The following is a 15,879-nucleotide window of genomic DNA, read 5'->3' as shown; positions in this document are numbered from 1 at the left end:
GATTTAAATTTAAATTCATGTCTTCTTGACTCTCCATTTTTATTATCATATAATAGCTTTTCCTTTCAAATGGCACATCAAGTAATTCAGTCTATAATTATCTCTCAAACTGTTTATTTTTGTATTCTTAGACTTAGTGTCTTCCTCTTGGATTTCCATATTGTGTTAAGTATTAAAAAATTCTTAAAGTTGGTTTGCTAAATAGATATAAAAGGAAAGAAACTAAAAGTGAAAAAAATGTATTACCTCTGGCAGTTAATACTAAATAAAATGGTAAGATTCATCTGGCTTTAAATTTTCTTTTAAATTTGAACTGTAGTCCGTGTTCTAGGTTTTAATCTAGTTTAATCAAATCATACAAAACTATTACTTCTTTAAGAACTAGAAATTTTTATTGTTAGTAAGTCAAAATAGTTTAGTTAAAAGTTATAAAGAGTATATTAAGATTAGTTTTATCTAGAAGTACCATGATTCATTTTTACCAATCTAGAGAAAATTCTTTCAGTGGAACATCCTTTTTACAAGTATGCAATATTAAGCTGTCAATGGAAATCTTTATACTTTTTTTAAGTAGTGAAGAATAATTATGAACTGAAAAACAAAATTTTGAAGGAATTCTTTGGTAGAATATTCATTTATTTTACTTTTTAAGGCAATTTTTAGGCTTTTTTAGTTTTAAATCACAAAATAGTAAATGTTTGTAACTGATCTTTTAATACAATGTGTTTTGTAATAGTTAAATTTGTTGGTATACATTAAATTTTATTTTTTTTAATGATGCTGCAATGATTAAAGATTCGGTAATCAAAATAGTAATTAGTGAAGTGTTCGCATATTTTTAGTATATTACATTTGACATTTTTTATTTTAATTTAGTTCTTGAATATATTTGAAAAGGTGTTACTGCAGTTTTATTAGGATGCTACCTAGTAAAATGTGTTTATTTTTTTAAATGAGTGATTTCTCGATATGCTCGGTATTTTACTGAAAAGACCATTTTTACAAAAAAAAATACTTGTTACATTATTTTGTTTGACGAAAAATTATGTTAATATCTACTATTTGTGTTTAAATTAATTTTAAATGTCTAATTTGACGTCGTTTTAGTTATTTAAGTTTAAATGCCTTTTGGTAAAAAGCTTTTTTAAATATTTTAACTGACTTTCTACAAAGTTTTTTTTCGTTTTTTCTTCACGTAACAATAATGTAGGCAAATGTTTTACAATATTTTTGTAAAGGGGAGGCAGTTTTTCTAGAAAAAGAAATCCAGTAAGATGATTAGTTTTGAAAATATTACGGAGTTCGCCTCTAACCCAGAAAAGGCGGCCATTAATAACGTACTACCGGCCCAAAATTCATCATTTTAAAACGTTTCACAAACCCTCCCTTTCAGACATATAGCTGTTTTGGTTTTGTTTTTAAGAAAGCCCCCCACTCCTCACTCACTCACAATTCGTTTTTTCCCGATTTCTCCCAGCTCGTTATCCACTCCGCCGGGACCATCGCCGCAGCCATTTTCCTTTTGGATTCCGGAACCCACATTTGCGCCGGATGTTAATACCTGAAAGGTCAAACATACACAGTATTCTGGGAACTTGTAGTACTTCCTTCCACGGTTTAAAAAAAAAAAAAAAAAAAAGCACAAAGCCTTACTTTCATGTACAAATTTTTACTTGCCCAAGTAAAACTTACTGTTTGTCCAAAATTAATCTTAAATCTTTAGTGCAGTATTCTTTTTGAAAATAGGAGTAATTATCTTAGTTGTAGCAATATTCGTAGGATATTTAGGTATCCAAAAGAAGAAAATCGGTATTCTCTCGTGTAATTGGACACAGTAGTAACTGGACACAGCTTACAAAAAACAATATTATAGTTGCCTAAAATCTATATACTTCTTTCAAGATACGCACGTATTCAGAGAGAGATAAGGTATGCCCTTCATATAATAATAATTAAGAAAATTATTTACATGATGAACCTATAGCAATATTAGTAAACATTTAGCATAAAACCCAAGAACTTCGTTGTTGGCATTGCAAACAAGTAACCACAAAATGTAGATTTTGACCTTTGCGGGTTTATATTAAACTCAACTGTCGAGGATTAGTGGGCATCATGTTCTATTAAGATGGAAAATAATAATCAAATGAAAGAATACTTGATTTTAAACCACAATTGTTTTCTATTAGCTTAATAAAAGAGCTTCAGGATTCTCAAAAAGAAAGAACTTTTTTTTTTTTCATTAAAAAGTTAAATTAAATCTTTTTAAAATCACGTAAGCTTTTCAGATTCTGTTGCTTCCAGTCAAGAGATCTGGTGACTTAAAAAAAAAACAACTAATAACTGCTTTTTTTTTCTCTCCTCATCCTTTCCTTTCCTTTGATTTCCTTAGGACTATCTCTTGCTCTGGATGGTTCTCTTTCTACCATCAATTTTTAATCCATGTTGATCCCACCCATCTTACATTTTTCATCTTTAAAAGCATTTTCTTCCTTTTTTTACTTTTTTTTTGTCATCCCTAGTATATTTCTTTTGTGTCCCTTATTTTTTCATCTTTTTTGTCCTATCATCTTTTGGCTTTTTTTCACTCTTTACCATGCAATTCAGCCTCAGCAAAAATAGATGGAATCTTTTCCTTTTTCTTTCTCCTTACCAGCTTTTTCTTTTAGTTTGATAATTTTGCAGGGGCCTCTTGACTTTCCCATCAGTCAGTCAAAACATTTATTTAAAACTTACTTTGAGCCAGGCACTCTGTTAAGTGCTGGAAATATAAAGAAAAGCAAAACACTCCATGTGCCAACAGCTCACAACAACAAGCAAATAAACGTATTATTATATATAGGGTAAATACAAATAATTAGTAGAGGAAATGCATTGTAATCGAGGACTGAAAAAGGCTTCTTGTAGAAAGTGGAACTTTTGCTTGAGTTTAAAAGCAGCCAGGGAAGCTAGAAGATAGAGATGCAGAGGGAGAATATCATAAGACTCAGGGACAGCCAGACAGAAATGTAAAATATTTATGATTTCAGAAAAATCTGGAAAGACTATATGAACTGATACAAAATAAAGTGAGCAGAACCAAAAGAAGATTGTACAAAGTGATAACAATATTCCTTGATGAACAACTGCTGGAATCTGAATGCAGAGTGAATATGCTACATTTTATTTTGTTTCTTTTTCTTTTTTTTCAAATTTGAGATCTCTTCCACAAAATTACTAATATTTTTTAAAGTTTTATATTATTACAGATGTAAAATCTATATCAGTTTGTTTTACTCTCTCAAAGAAGATGAAGACCAGTGAGGGAGTGAAAAAGAAGGCTCAGAAGGGAGAGAATTTGGAATGTAAAACTTTTTTTTTAATGTTTTACTAACTGAGGAAAAGAAAAAATTTGTTTGCCTTGTCCCCTACCACACTTTTTTTTTTTAACTATTTATTGCATGAGAGAAGAAAATCCTTCAGAGCCCAGCCAAGAAAGCAGAATTAAATAGCTTTGCTAGAGTTAGGCTTAGGCTTAAAGGGCTTAGGTTTAGGCTTAGGGAAATTGCTTTTGAATTTATTCAAATTCAAATTTTGAATAAATTCCAAAAATGAATTTAATGTTGTCTTCTATCACAGCCAAGGAATAATTCTAATGAAGTAACCAACAGAGGTGTAGCCAGACAAAAGGTGACTTGAGATCCATAGTTCCCTAAGAAGAAATGATACTAATGCAGACATTTCAGAGTAGTAAATTGCACAAATCACATAGGTTATCCTAATTTTTATGCCTCACTGCTAGACTTTGATAAGTTTGTGTTTGTCCTTCCTTGTGGACACAGTATGGTTTGGTGAGGTTGTATCCTGAGTTTATAGATGGGCTCCTAGATGAGTTATCTTTGCTTTGCTTTTTAAACCACACACACAAATGTTTAAAAATTTGCTTTTACATATAATAATTGAAAATTTAAAAAAATTTCAAGGCTACACTATCTCTACAATATTACTGTCAGGGAGAAAGTGAAAGCCCTGAACTATTCATATAGGGGGTTGTGACTACAATTCCTCATTGAAAGATTATTATTGGCTTGCCAGAAATTCTTTTATTCATTTATTTTATTTATTTTTATTCTTTTTGTGTCCATTTGTGAGCCAGCTCTCACCTGTGGCTGAAATCAACTGTAAGCATGCACAGCACCCATACCCTGGTGTACCATTGTGGAAGATGACTAAATCCTAGTTGAGGATAACTGATAAGCCTCAAATTCTTAAGTGAGATATGTGGAGACTTCTCCCAATCAGAATGTGTGAATGAGAATAGAAATGAAGGCAACACTAAAACAGCTATCGTGGAAGGCTTAGGACATGGTCAAATATCAAAGACATCAAGGTCATCATTGCATTTTGGGCTATCATAGTTGTACTAGCTGACAACTTTACAAAACTCTGTTTTACTTACGTATAATTTATGTACGAGTCAAGAGACCTTGGTCAAGCCATTTTATTATTTCACAGTGATTACAAATAAAATTACAAATGTTTTATAATTACTATCTCATTTTATTATTTCACTCCTATCTCAAAAATCCTATGGCAAACAGCAAGTGGTGAAGCAGCCAAAGCTAATACCAGTACATGTCAAAAGCAGGCCTTGAAATCAGTCTTCTTGGCTTAGAATGGCCTATATGACTGTTAACCTTCATTTTTTCTTTCAAGTGAGGAATCAAAAGCTTTATAGAGTTCCATAGGGGTTCTCCCTCTTTTCTCTTTCTCCTACATTAGACACCACTGGTGAAGGAGAATAAAATTTTAATATGTAAAGGTAAGAGAAGGTATTTTTAAATTAACATATCTATGCATTTTCAACCTGTAAAAAAAATAATAATGTAGGAAGTCACACAGAGATGCCCTGGGACTTCCACTGAACTACATAAAGAGGGGAGTGATTAGTCTTTTGGAAAGGAGAAAGTAACACCCAGATTTCTTGAGTTCACAAAAGCTTGGGAAAGATGGTTCTTTAGCTTTGCTTTTCCTCTTTAACTTATAATCCTTAAGCAAAGAAGATTTGTTGGCATTAGACAAGTTGTCTGAAAATAATATCAGTATAAATCTGTTAACATATATTCTGTTGCATGCAATATTCATTTGTAAATTCCTCAGAGAAACAATAGTACTTGTAGTTACAAAATTCTAAAAAACATATCTCTGAATAAACAATAATATTATTGGAGAAATATTTCTTTCTTGAGTTCATGTGGTAGGTAACTAATACTAAAATTGATTTACTAAAACACAAAATAAAATAGGTTTTATTATGTTTAAGCACAAGTTCAGAGAAAAAATAAACTAGAACTCTTATTAAGAGTTTGGGTAAGGCTTCTTGAAAACAAAATTATATCAGAGTGCCAGAGAAAAAATTCTTTGCTATAGTGTAGTCTCATATTCTTTTAACCTATAAAAATTGAAAGAGAAATTCATAATCCCATGCTTTTTTAATGTCATAAAAATGGAATACATTTAGTTCAGTTATAATTCCATAGATCCTCTAAGGAAACAAACTCAGTAAAAAGTCTTCACTTAATTTTATCATTCGATGGAATAGATTTTTGCGAAGTTAATATTAAAAAGAAAAGTCTACTAATCTATGAGAAATAGTATAATAAACTAAAATGAAAGGAAATGTATTTCTATAATAATATTTTGTAATTCATTAATAAAAAGTATATGGCATTTACACCGTGCAAGTACTTTACTAAGTACTTTACAATTATCTCATTTGATTCTTACAACTTATCCGGGAAATTAGTATTATTATCCCCATTTTATAGATCAAGAAACTGAGGCAGACAAAAATTAATTAACTTGTCTAGGGTCACACAGTGTAGTAAGTAACTAAAGTAGGATTTGAAGGCAGGTCTTCCTAACTCCAGCATTCTAGCACACCACTGAGTTTTCTTCCTCTTACCTTCTTCTCTACTCTTCCTTCTAACTCTTTTTTCTTTCTTTCCTTTTACCTTCCTCTTTTCTTTTTGTACTTCCCTTCATTTTCTTATTTCCTCTTTCAGTGCTGTGTTAGTAAATCTCTGGCAGCTGACTTTCAAAAAACAAATGTTCCCAGGACACAGTTTTTAAGTTTAAATTTAATAATTTAATTATTAATATTTTATTCAATTTAGAGGACACAATTGACAAAGCAATAAGTCCACCACTCAGTTGCAGGGTTTGCTCCTTTCTGATGTATAAATGTTCACACTGAAAAGTCAGTAAACTTCAATAAATGTTTTTAGAAGGGAGAGAAGGAAGACTAATCCACAGATTATTTCCCAATAGTAAGTTAGAGGGAGTAGGATGAAGAGCTAGGTCTGGAGTAAAGTTCAAATTTTATTTCAGATACTTCCTAACTTTATAACTTTGAGCAAGTCCTTTAATCTTCCATTCCCCAGTCTTTATAGTTCTTCTCCATCAGTATCCATGCTAACATGATTTTAAGAAAAAACATAAGTATTTTTTTAAAAAGTTAGGAGAGCCAAAACTAGGTAAAAGTTTACCAAACAGTTAAACTTGTTTCTAAAAGAACCCTTGAAAAGTTTGTAAGAAAATACAGATAAGGTAAAGACTAAAAAAAAATTTGTATTTAGATACATGAAGAATTATAACATTTTCACAGGCTCTGAACTTTTTAATTATAATAAATTCAGCAAATCCCCAATTCAGTGGTATCTTGAAGACTTATTAATATGTATGTCACACAATTAGGTGTAGGGAAAATCAATTAATTAGGCCAACCAATAAATGAAGTGACCTCTCTCAGAAATCAAAAATGTGAAGGAAGCATATCAGGCAAATGAATATAAATCTAGGTCTATCTACCCAACAAAATATTACTGGGTTCTTCCCTGACAAAAGAAAAGTAATTCTGATTGGTGGACAATAGTCTGTTTTGATTACTTCATTATGGAGGAAGGCAGAAGTGTCATCTAAAGAAAGAGATCTGATCATGAGATGTTCCAACCACCTCTTGAAAAATGGGAAGAGAAGACTTCCCTGTTACTTCTGACTTAGTTTCTCCTTGTGAACAAGAATACATGAGTTGTATTTGATAGCTTGAACTAGCTTAAGTTGGCTTCTGTCAGAAAAAAATTACCTTATAGAGTATCATTAATCAATAAGCATTTATTGCTTACCATTCAATTTATCATCCCTTTGATAATTTTCATATACAAATATATAATGTCAATGGATTGAGCTTCACAGCTAATCTCTAGGGGATGCACTTCTAATATTCTGTGATCCTATGATATATCGGAAAGAGAGGGGGTTTCTAAGTGATTCAAGTTTGCTTCAAGGTAATATTTTTTCACAGAATCTTTACTTTCATTTCCATTAATAAAAGTATGTTAGTTTTTAATGATGAGCCATCTTATAATGACAAGGATTTGAGAGATAAAAACTTTCTTTTGCAGATCTTCATTAATTGTAGTTATGGAAGAGGCTGGAACTGAACACTCTCATAAATTGACTAGTTTCATTTATACATGGATTATTTTTCCTGAAGAAGCCTGATGGCTGTTAGAAATAGTACTGCTTATGAGAGGGGTCCTTCCATTTCCAGGATTCTTCTCAAACAGAGCTAACCTACACCTATCCATGGAAATTGGTTGGCAGTTCATATTGGTAGTAGGTAGTAGGGATGTTAATCCCCTTCATGAGATCTTCTATAATGGTAGCAGGCTGGACATTATGCCAAACTGGCAGCTTTCTTCCACCCAAACAAAAGAAACATAATTAAAGAAGTCCAGACATAAAGTTGGTAGGAATAAAACATTCAGAGAGGTTATAAGCAGGTTTTTTTCTGTCTTTAACAACAAGAGAATATTCTTTCGGTAAATCCATTTTGCTGGACTTTATTTAATTTATGTGTTTAGGATATTCTTTGGTTGAGAAAAATCATCAAGTTGGGGACATTAGATTTCTAATTGTCTTTTAATATTTTATTTTTCGTTATATGTGTATTATAGTTTATATTGAAATAAAGCAAAACTTCTAGTATAATTTCCCATATGATAGTTTATTTGGACTAGTTATTGTTAGATCATTTGCTAGGAAACCAGAGTCATCTTGTGATGTCATAGCTATGTAACTAGAGCACCATTATGTTCTAGAACTGTTTTATTCAAGTTCACTGTAAGGGGCAGTTGAATCTGCTTGATGCTAAGTGGCAGGTGGTTGAATATGAACACTGATTACTTATAATGGCTGAGAAAAGTAATCAGAAAAAGACAGAAGGATCTGAAATGGCACTTTCTTTATCAGAAACTCAAGATCTCTCTCCTCAAGATAGAACTATTGGCTCAGAAATGTGCATTAGTTCAATCCTTTCTTCGGCTACTCCAGTGTGTGAGCAGACATCTGGCGACTCCGATTTGAGGTCTCTGATTGAAGAAAATGCTTTTCAGGCTTTAACTGAGAGACCTTTAATAAAAAGACCTCGCTTTACATTGTGTGATGTCGGCTCAGTAGAAGACAATGATTTTCTCTCTCTCACCTTCCCGAAAAAACTTTGGAAAATAGTTGAAAGTGAACAATTTAAGTCAATTTGGTGGGATAGTGATGGGACTTGTGTAGTGATTGATGAAGAACTCTTTAAAAAAGAAGTTTTAGAAAGAAAAGGTCCCTTCAGAATATTCGAAACAGATTGTATGAAAAGCTTCATTCGACAGCTTAATCTTTATGGCTTTAGTAAAATGAGACAGGATTTTCAAAGATCTGCTTCCCTTGCTGATTTTTTGGCAGAAGAAAAAGAAGTATCTGTTTTAAGCAAGGTAACTAAAAATAATTTTTATAATTTTATAATTATAAATTTACATAATTAATATAATAAAATACAATATTATATGAATGTAAAATGTTAATGTTTTTAAATTAACTATAAAGAAAATTTTCTAAGAAAATATTTTTATTGTTAAAACTCTTTTCAGAAGTTATGTTTACTGTCAATGTGTAATTATTGTAATACTATCTATCATTTTAATCCTTTTTTTGTTTGAGGAAAAAGAATTGAGTGGTGTTTTTTTTTAAACCTGATTTTCTGTCTTAGAATCAGTATTAAGTACTGGGTCCAAGGCAGAAAAGTGGTAAGGCAACAGGAGTTCAGTGACTTGCCCAGGGTCACCCATATAGGAAGTATCTTAGGTCAAATTTTTGAACCTAGGACTTCTGTGTATTGGAAGAGTGGTAATGGGGGTCAATGGGGGCAATGTGTGGGTCAAGTGACTTGCCCAGGGTCACCCAGCTGGGAAGTGTCTGAGGCCAGATTTGAACCTAGGACCTCCCATCTCTAGCCCTGGCTCTCAATCCACTGAGCCACCCAGCTGCCCCAACAACTAATGTTTTTATATAAACTAGCCCATTGACTAAAAAAAGAATAATTGTTAGGTGAAAGTTAATTTGTTATAATATTGTGAATTTCACACCCTAAGGTATTCTAAAGTATTTTAAATGTATGATTGATCCTGTTGATATATAGCATTTTTTATTTTAAAATTCTAAAATAGGGGGTAGCTGGGTAGCTCAGTGGAGTGAGAGTCAGGCCTAGACAGGAGGTCCTAGGTTCAAACCCGTCCTCAGCCACTTCCCAGCTGTGTGACCCTGGGCAAGTCACTTGACCCCCATTGCCTACCCTTACCACTCTTCCACCTATGAGACAATACACCGAAAGTACAAGGGTTTAAAAAAAAAATCTAAAATAATATAAAAATATATTAGTAATCCAAAAGTTTATATCGTGCTTGACTCTACTCTTAAATAAAAATTTTTTTAATTATTCTTATATTTTGGAAAGTTTTATTCTTGAAATTTTGTCAAAAACACTAGTAGTAAGATTTTTTGCTACAAATTATATCATTGTTTGCTTTGTCAATATGGAAATAACTTTTTTTTCTTTCTTTTTAGTTACAGTTCTACCATAATCCTAATTTTAAAAGAGGCTATCCTCACCTTCTTGTGAGGATGAAGAGAAGGGTGGGTATTAAAAATGCATCTCCAGTTCCTTTCTCATTAGATCAAGATTTCGGTAAGAGTTGCCTCAAAGTAGAGGGAAATCTAGATAATCAAAAATCTGACTTAGTTCCTGAATCTAGTGGAAAGAATGTATTTTCTACTTCTACAAATTCAAATGTGCAAAAATCTATACTGAGGAAGCTTGCCACTAGTAAGAAACTTACTGGCACAACTACCCGAATTAGAAGTGGTTTTTCTACCCCACCAGCAACTTCTGTGAGACCATCAGAACATATTGTTGCAGATCAGAATGCTAGGCTGAACCAGTTGACTCCTTTTCATCTCCCTCAACATAGTACCCATACTCAAGTGAATACTCGGGACATAGATTCCAGTACAGCTACATCTGCCACATCTCTTTATAGGGTTATTCCTCCTGTTCAGAATAGTCCATTTGGACCAATGATGGGACTTCCTACTTTTCCAACAATGTACCCTGATTTACCAGCAATGCAGGCTCACTTAGCTAGCCTGCTGCCATTTTGTAACCCATGGTTCTCAATGCCTATGATAGCTGCTGCATCAGCTATCTCAATGTCTAGAGCTTCACATCATAACCGAACCCCTTCATATCATCATTGCCCTAACTGCAATTGTTCTTCAAGCAATGTTCCATCTGCCAAAGGGGCTCCTAAGGGTAATGATTATGCAGGATACCAAAGATAAAAAAAAAAGCAAGTCTTTTTTTTTTCCAAAAAATGCTGATTGCTGAAAAATTATGTAATCCTGCAACTATTTTATGACGAATAAAGTTAATTGTTCGTTTTTGTTTTTTCTCTTTTTAGTATTGCAAAATGTCTAGATTACTTTTAATCATGTAAATTTAAAATTTAACAGGAAGAAGAGTTTTTTTTTAATTATTGATTATTTACAGTTGTATCATTAATTTGAGTATAAGTTTATTTCACCTTCAATTGTTTTACTAGGATAGTTTGGTTATACGTTATTTTTTTAAGTTCACAGGTAAATCAAAGCCTATTAACTTCTGAAATTAATGGTTGCCTTGTGATTTAATAGAAGTTAAATTATTTACATTGTGTTTCTTGAATAAGAGGAAACTAAAATATTTTATAAGAAGCTGCTAAAATTTATTTTCAAAATTTTGAGGATGAATAGAAAGTGTGAATCTTTTTTTTAAAGAAATGAGGAAAATATTTTTTTCCAAAGGGGTAGTTTTATTCTTTAAAAAGGGAAGCCAAAGTTGGCGTATTGCTTGGAATTGGGAGTTCTGAAATTTGAAAGTTACTAGAGTAGATTTTTTGGGGGAGGGAGGATTAAGGGGGGGGGGATGTGCTTTGTTATTTGGTCTGAAACCAGGTATGGTATTTCTTTCCAGACAGTAAGTTAGAGACTTTTTAAAACTTTTTAAATAATTAAATATATGTACATATAAAGTATTTTTATGTATGCTATGATATTCAGAAGTCCAGTAGGGACAGCAAGCAGCAGGGTCAAGCACAAAACTAGAACTTTGTTTAAATCAATTTTTCTCATTGGCTACATTCCAAAGGATTTTTTTTCTATTTAGAATGATAGAGAGTGGAACACAGAACCTCTTGTTACCTGTGTTAAAGGAGCTAAGAGTGGGCTCCACAGGCTTCTTTACCTTTTTCATTACTAATCAAGCTAACTCTGCAATCACTAATCAGATCCCTTTCAAATCTATGAAGAAGTTGCCACTGTCAAGCAGCTTAGGGATCAACACGATGCTAATAATTTTTTTCCAAAAAAATTTAATCACATTTCCTATTAGTATTACCTTCTGTAATTGCCATTTAAAGAGAAATAAACTCAAATGGAGAAGATATATAGATAAAGATAACTGAATCACAAAAAAAAAAAACAAAAAATAAAACAAAAAATAAAGTATCCTAATAGACATTTTTATATATGTAGTTAATGGCTAGTTGAAAATATCAGAAAAGATTGCCCTCAGATATAGGTCTTAAGTTGGCTATCTTCTGGCAAGCTAAAACAGTTCAAAGACTGTACAATTCTCAAATCACAATAGATTGCAACAATAAAGATGAATTAGCAAATCTGTGCATGTGGTTTTTTTAACAGTTTTTGTTTGTTTCTTTCTTAGCTTTGCTTTTTATCACCATTTCAGTTTTCTAGTTTCAAGGACAAAGTCATTCCTAAAAGAAACAATGCACTCCAGAATAAAAAAAAAAATAAAAAATTTAAAGATTAAGGGAAAATGAACAATAAATTGGTAAACATTAAAACAAATATGTAAATAGCTAGAAAAGATACAAATAATTAAATAATCAAATTTAAATTTTTTGATGTTTTTTCATTGTTGAATAATCTGACCTGCATTCATACTCCTCAAGAGTTTAAAATTTTTCCTTTGGATCTACATTTGACTGCTGAGTTATATATACTATAAGAATTCTAATAATAGAAAAAAGGGCTGCTTGCCCAAATAAATTTACTTACTTATAATTGTGTAAATCTCAGTATGTACATATAACATGACAATCTCCTGAAAATTACATCCCAAAAAAGGTAAGTTTATCCTATTTGATGTTCACAATACTCTTGTGATATAGGTAGCTAATTAATTTTTTTAATTAAAATTTTTCCCTTTTTAAAATTTAGAATATTTTTCCATTTCCCCCCTCCCTTCTTTTTCCTCCCTTATCCCAGAACTGATAATTATTTTTTACAAAGGGATTCCATTAATCTAGAAGATATAATATGAAAGTCAGATACACATGCTTCCTGATATCCCTTCTAATCTTGAAAAGCAGACTCATTTTATTTTTTATTTTATTTTTTTGCAATTTCTACTGATTTTATGATATAATTCTTATTGTATAAGCTTTTTGATGTCTCCAACGTCTAAGATCTCATGGAACTGGTTACACATAGTTTCCCTAGGGACATATACATACGACAGAGGGAGATACAAATATAGATAAATTAAGAAAGGACAGAGCTAGTTAGACTATCCAGAATTACATTGGGAAGCCGACTAATTTTAAAGTTTTATTCCAGGAAGATGCCCACTTTGATCTATATTATTTACAAATTCTAGGTGGCATAGTAGATAGAAACCTAGGTTCAAATCAGTAACTTCTCACGCTAGAGATGCTAATTCTTCTGGAATACCTCATACACCCCTCAGGTAATGATATAAATTTTGCAAAGGTGTTTTTGACAGTGATATGTAGTTCATATTAGTATTAACTAATTCCATTGCTAGCAAACAAGGTAAGAGGTAAAAAAGAAGGCATGCCAGTTGTGGTGATGTTTCAAATGAAGGCATTATTTACTACAATACCTTTGTTCTGAATGAGATAAAAGGAGTCTTGTTGGAAAGGGAGTGTTAAGGCATGTTCTTTTTTGCATAATTTTTAAGATATCAGTGATAAGGTATAGAAAACTCGTTTGCGAATGTTAGGAATTTTTATTTCATAAAATGGGAGAATTAAACATTTCTAGACAATTAAATTTTATAGTTTAGAATCTATTAAATTGAAGCTATTTATAAAAAATGTCTGTTTTCACAATTTTCCTGTGTTTTTTTTATTCTGAAATTTTTATTTAATTAATTTAGAACATTTTTCCATAGTTACAGAATTCATGTTCTACCCCTTCCTTCCTCCCACCCCCCTCCCATAGCCAAAGCACAATTCCACTGGGTTTTACATGTGTCATTGATTAAGACCTAGTTCTTTTATTGATATTTGCACTAGGGTGCTCGTTTAGAGTCAATATCTCCAATCATATCCCCATCAGGCTGTTGTTTTCTTCTGTGTTTCTGCTCCCAAATTCTTCCTCTGAATGTGAGTAGCATTCTTTCTTTCTCTTATGAGTCCTTCAGAGTTGTCCTGGATCATTGAATTATTGCTAGTAGAGAAGTTCATTACATTTGATTTTACCACAGTTTATCCAGCTCTTTGTGTTCTTTATGTTCTTCTGGTTCTGCTTCTTTCACTCTGCACCAATTCCTAGAGGTCATTCCAGTTCACATGGAATTCCTCCAGTTCATTATTCCTTTGAGCACAATAGTATTCCATCACTAGCAGATAGCCACAATTTGTTCACACATTTCCCAATTGAAGGGCATCCAGTTTTTTGCCACTACAAAGAGTGCAACTATAAATATTTTTGTGCGAGTCTGATCTCTTTGGGGTACAAACCCAGCAGTAGTATGGTTGGATCAAAGAATTAGGGTCAATCTTTTAGCGCTCTTTGGGCATAATTCCAAATTGCCATCCAGAATGGTTGATCAATTCACAACTCCACCAGCAATGAATTAATGTCCTAATTTTGCTACATCCCCTCCAACATTTATTACTTTGCTGTTATGTTAGGTGTGAGGTGGTACCTCAGAGTTGTTTTGATTTGCATTTCTCTAATTATTAAAGATTTAGAACACTTTTTATGTGCTTATTGATAGTTTTCTTTATCTTAAAATTGCCTATTCATTTATCAATTGGGGAATGGTTTGATTTTTTTTGTACAATTGATTTTGCTCCTTATAAATTTGAATAATTGACCTTTGTCAGAAGTTTTTGTTATATTTTTTTCCCAGTTTGTTGCTTCCCTTCTAATTTTGGTTACATTGGTTTTGTTAGTACAAAACCTTTTTAATGTAATCAAAATGATTTATTTTATATCTTGCAATTTTTTCTAAGGGACTTCTGTACTAGCCGCAATGTAAGGATCCAGAGCAAAGCTGAGGGATTTATGAGAAAGAAAACTAGTCACATTCAGAGGAAGAACTGTGGGAGCAGAAATACAGAAGAAAAACAATTGTTTGAATACATGGGCTGATGGGGATATTATTGGGGATGTAGACACTAAATGATAACTCTAGTCCAACTATCAATAATATGGATTTAGGTCTTGATAAGTGAGACATGTAAAACCCAGTGGAATTGCGCATCAGCTAAGGGGCACTCGGGGGTGGGGGTGGGGGTTTGGGGAGAAGGAAAGAACATGAAACATGTAACTCTGGGAAAATATTCAAAATTTATATTAAAAAAATCTTTCGGGGCAGCTGGGTAGCTCAGCGAATTGAGACCCAGGCCTAGAGATGGGAGGTCCTGGGTTCAAGTCTGACCTCAGACACTTCCCAGCTGTGTGACCCTGGGCAAGTCACTTGACCCCCATTGCCTACCCTTACCACTCTTCCACCTATGAGTCAATGCACAGAAGTTAAGGGTTTAAAATTAAAAAAAAAAAAATAAATAAAAAATAAAAACTTTCCCAAAAATCTGACATACTATTTTGTGTTCACCTAATTTACTTATTCAATTCATTCACCCATTCTGAGTTTATCTTGGTGTAGGGTGTGAGATGTTGATCTAAACCCAGTCTCTTCCATATCATTTTCCAATTTTCCCAGCAGTTTATGTCATATAATGGATTTTTGCCCTAAAAGCTGGGCTCTTTGGGTTTATCATACTGTCTTGCTGAGGTCTCTTACCCCAAGTCTATGTTACTGATCCTCCCTTCTGTCTCTTAGCCAGTTCCATATTGTTGATGACCACTGCTTTATAGTACAGTTTAAGATCTGGTACTGCTAGGCCACCTTCCTTCACATTTTTTTCATTATTTCCCTTGAGATTCTTTTTTTTAACATTTATTAATATTCATTTTTTAGAAAAGTTAACATGGTTACATGATTCATGCTCCTACTTTCCCCTTCACCCCTCACCCTCTCCCCATGGCTGATGCGCATTTCCACTGGTTTTTAACATGTGTCATTGATCAAGACCTATTTCCAAATTGTTGATAGTTGCATTGGTGTAGTAGTTTTGAGTCTACATCCCCAATCATGTCCACCCCAACCCCGTGCATTCAAGCAGCTGCTTTTCTTCTGTT

General features: G+C 32.6%; 2 protein-coding genes across 2 annotated transcripts in view; one reads left to right on the top strand and one right to left on the bottom strand.

Moving 5' to 3' along the window:
- The window catches only part of LOC123253802 (THO complex subunit 2-like), a 77,338-nt gene extending 75,823 nt beyond the window's left edge, over positions 1 to 1,515 (bottom strand). The window contains 1 exon segment of the mRNA XM_044682938.1: positions 1,451 to 1,515. Within this exon segment, the coding sequence (XP_044538873.1) occupies positions 1,451 to 1,515 (65 nt within the window).
- A 6,716-nt stretch (positions 1,516 to 8,231) lies between these two features.
- On the top strand, positions 8,232 to 10,704 carry LOC123253800 (heat shock transcription factor, Y-linked-like). Its single transcript, XM_044682937.1, has 2 exons — positions 8,232 to 8,801; positions 9,931 to 10,704. Exons 1-2 carry the CDS (start codon positions 8,232 to 8,234, stop codon positions 10,702 to 10,704), a joined length of 1,344 nt encoding a protein of 447 aa, XP_044538872.1.
- Positions 10,705 to 15,879: the final 5,175 nt, after the last annotated feature.

The sequence above is a fragment of the Gracilinanus agilis genome, chromosome X (genome assembly GCF_016433145.1).
Source record: "Gracilinanus agilis isolate LMUSP501 chromosome X, AgileGrace, whole genome shotgun sequence".
NCBI lineage: Eukaryota > Metazoa > Chordata > Mammalia > Didelphimorphia > Didelphidae > Gracilinanus > Gracilinanus agilis.
Note: the sequence above shows the minus strand (reverse complement) of the source record. Positions and strands in the feature narration are given on the sequence as shown.

What these genes read in the sequence shown, in the direction of transcription:
- LOC123253800 (XM_044682937.1), top strand. Translation starts at nt 8,232, where the DNA reads ATGGCTGAGAAAAGTAATCAGAAAAAGACAGAAGGATCTGAAATGGCA. An exon ending in AAGTATCTGTTTTAAGCAAG is followed by an intron (nt 8,802 to 9,930) that starts GTAACTAAAAAT and finishes CTTTCTTTTTAG; the next exon opens with TTACAGTTCTACCATAATCC.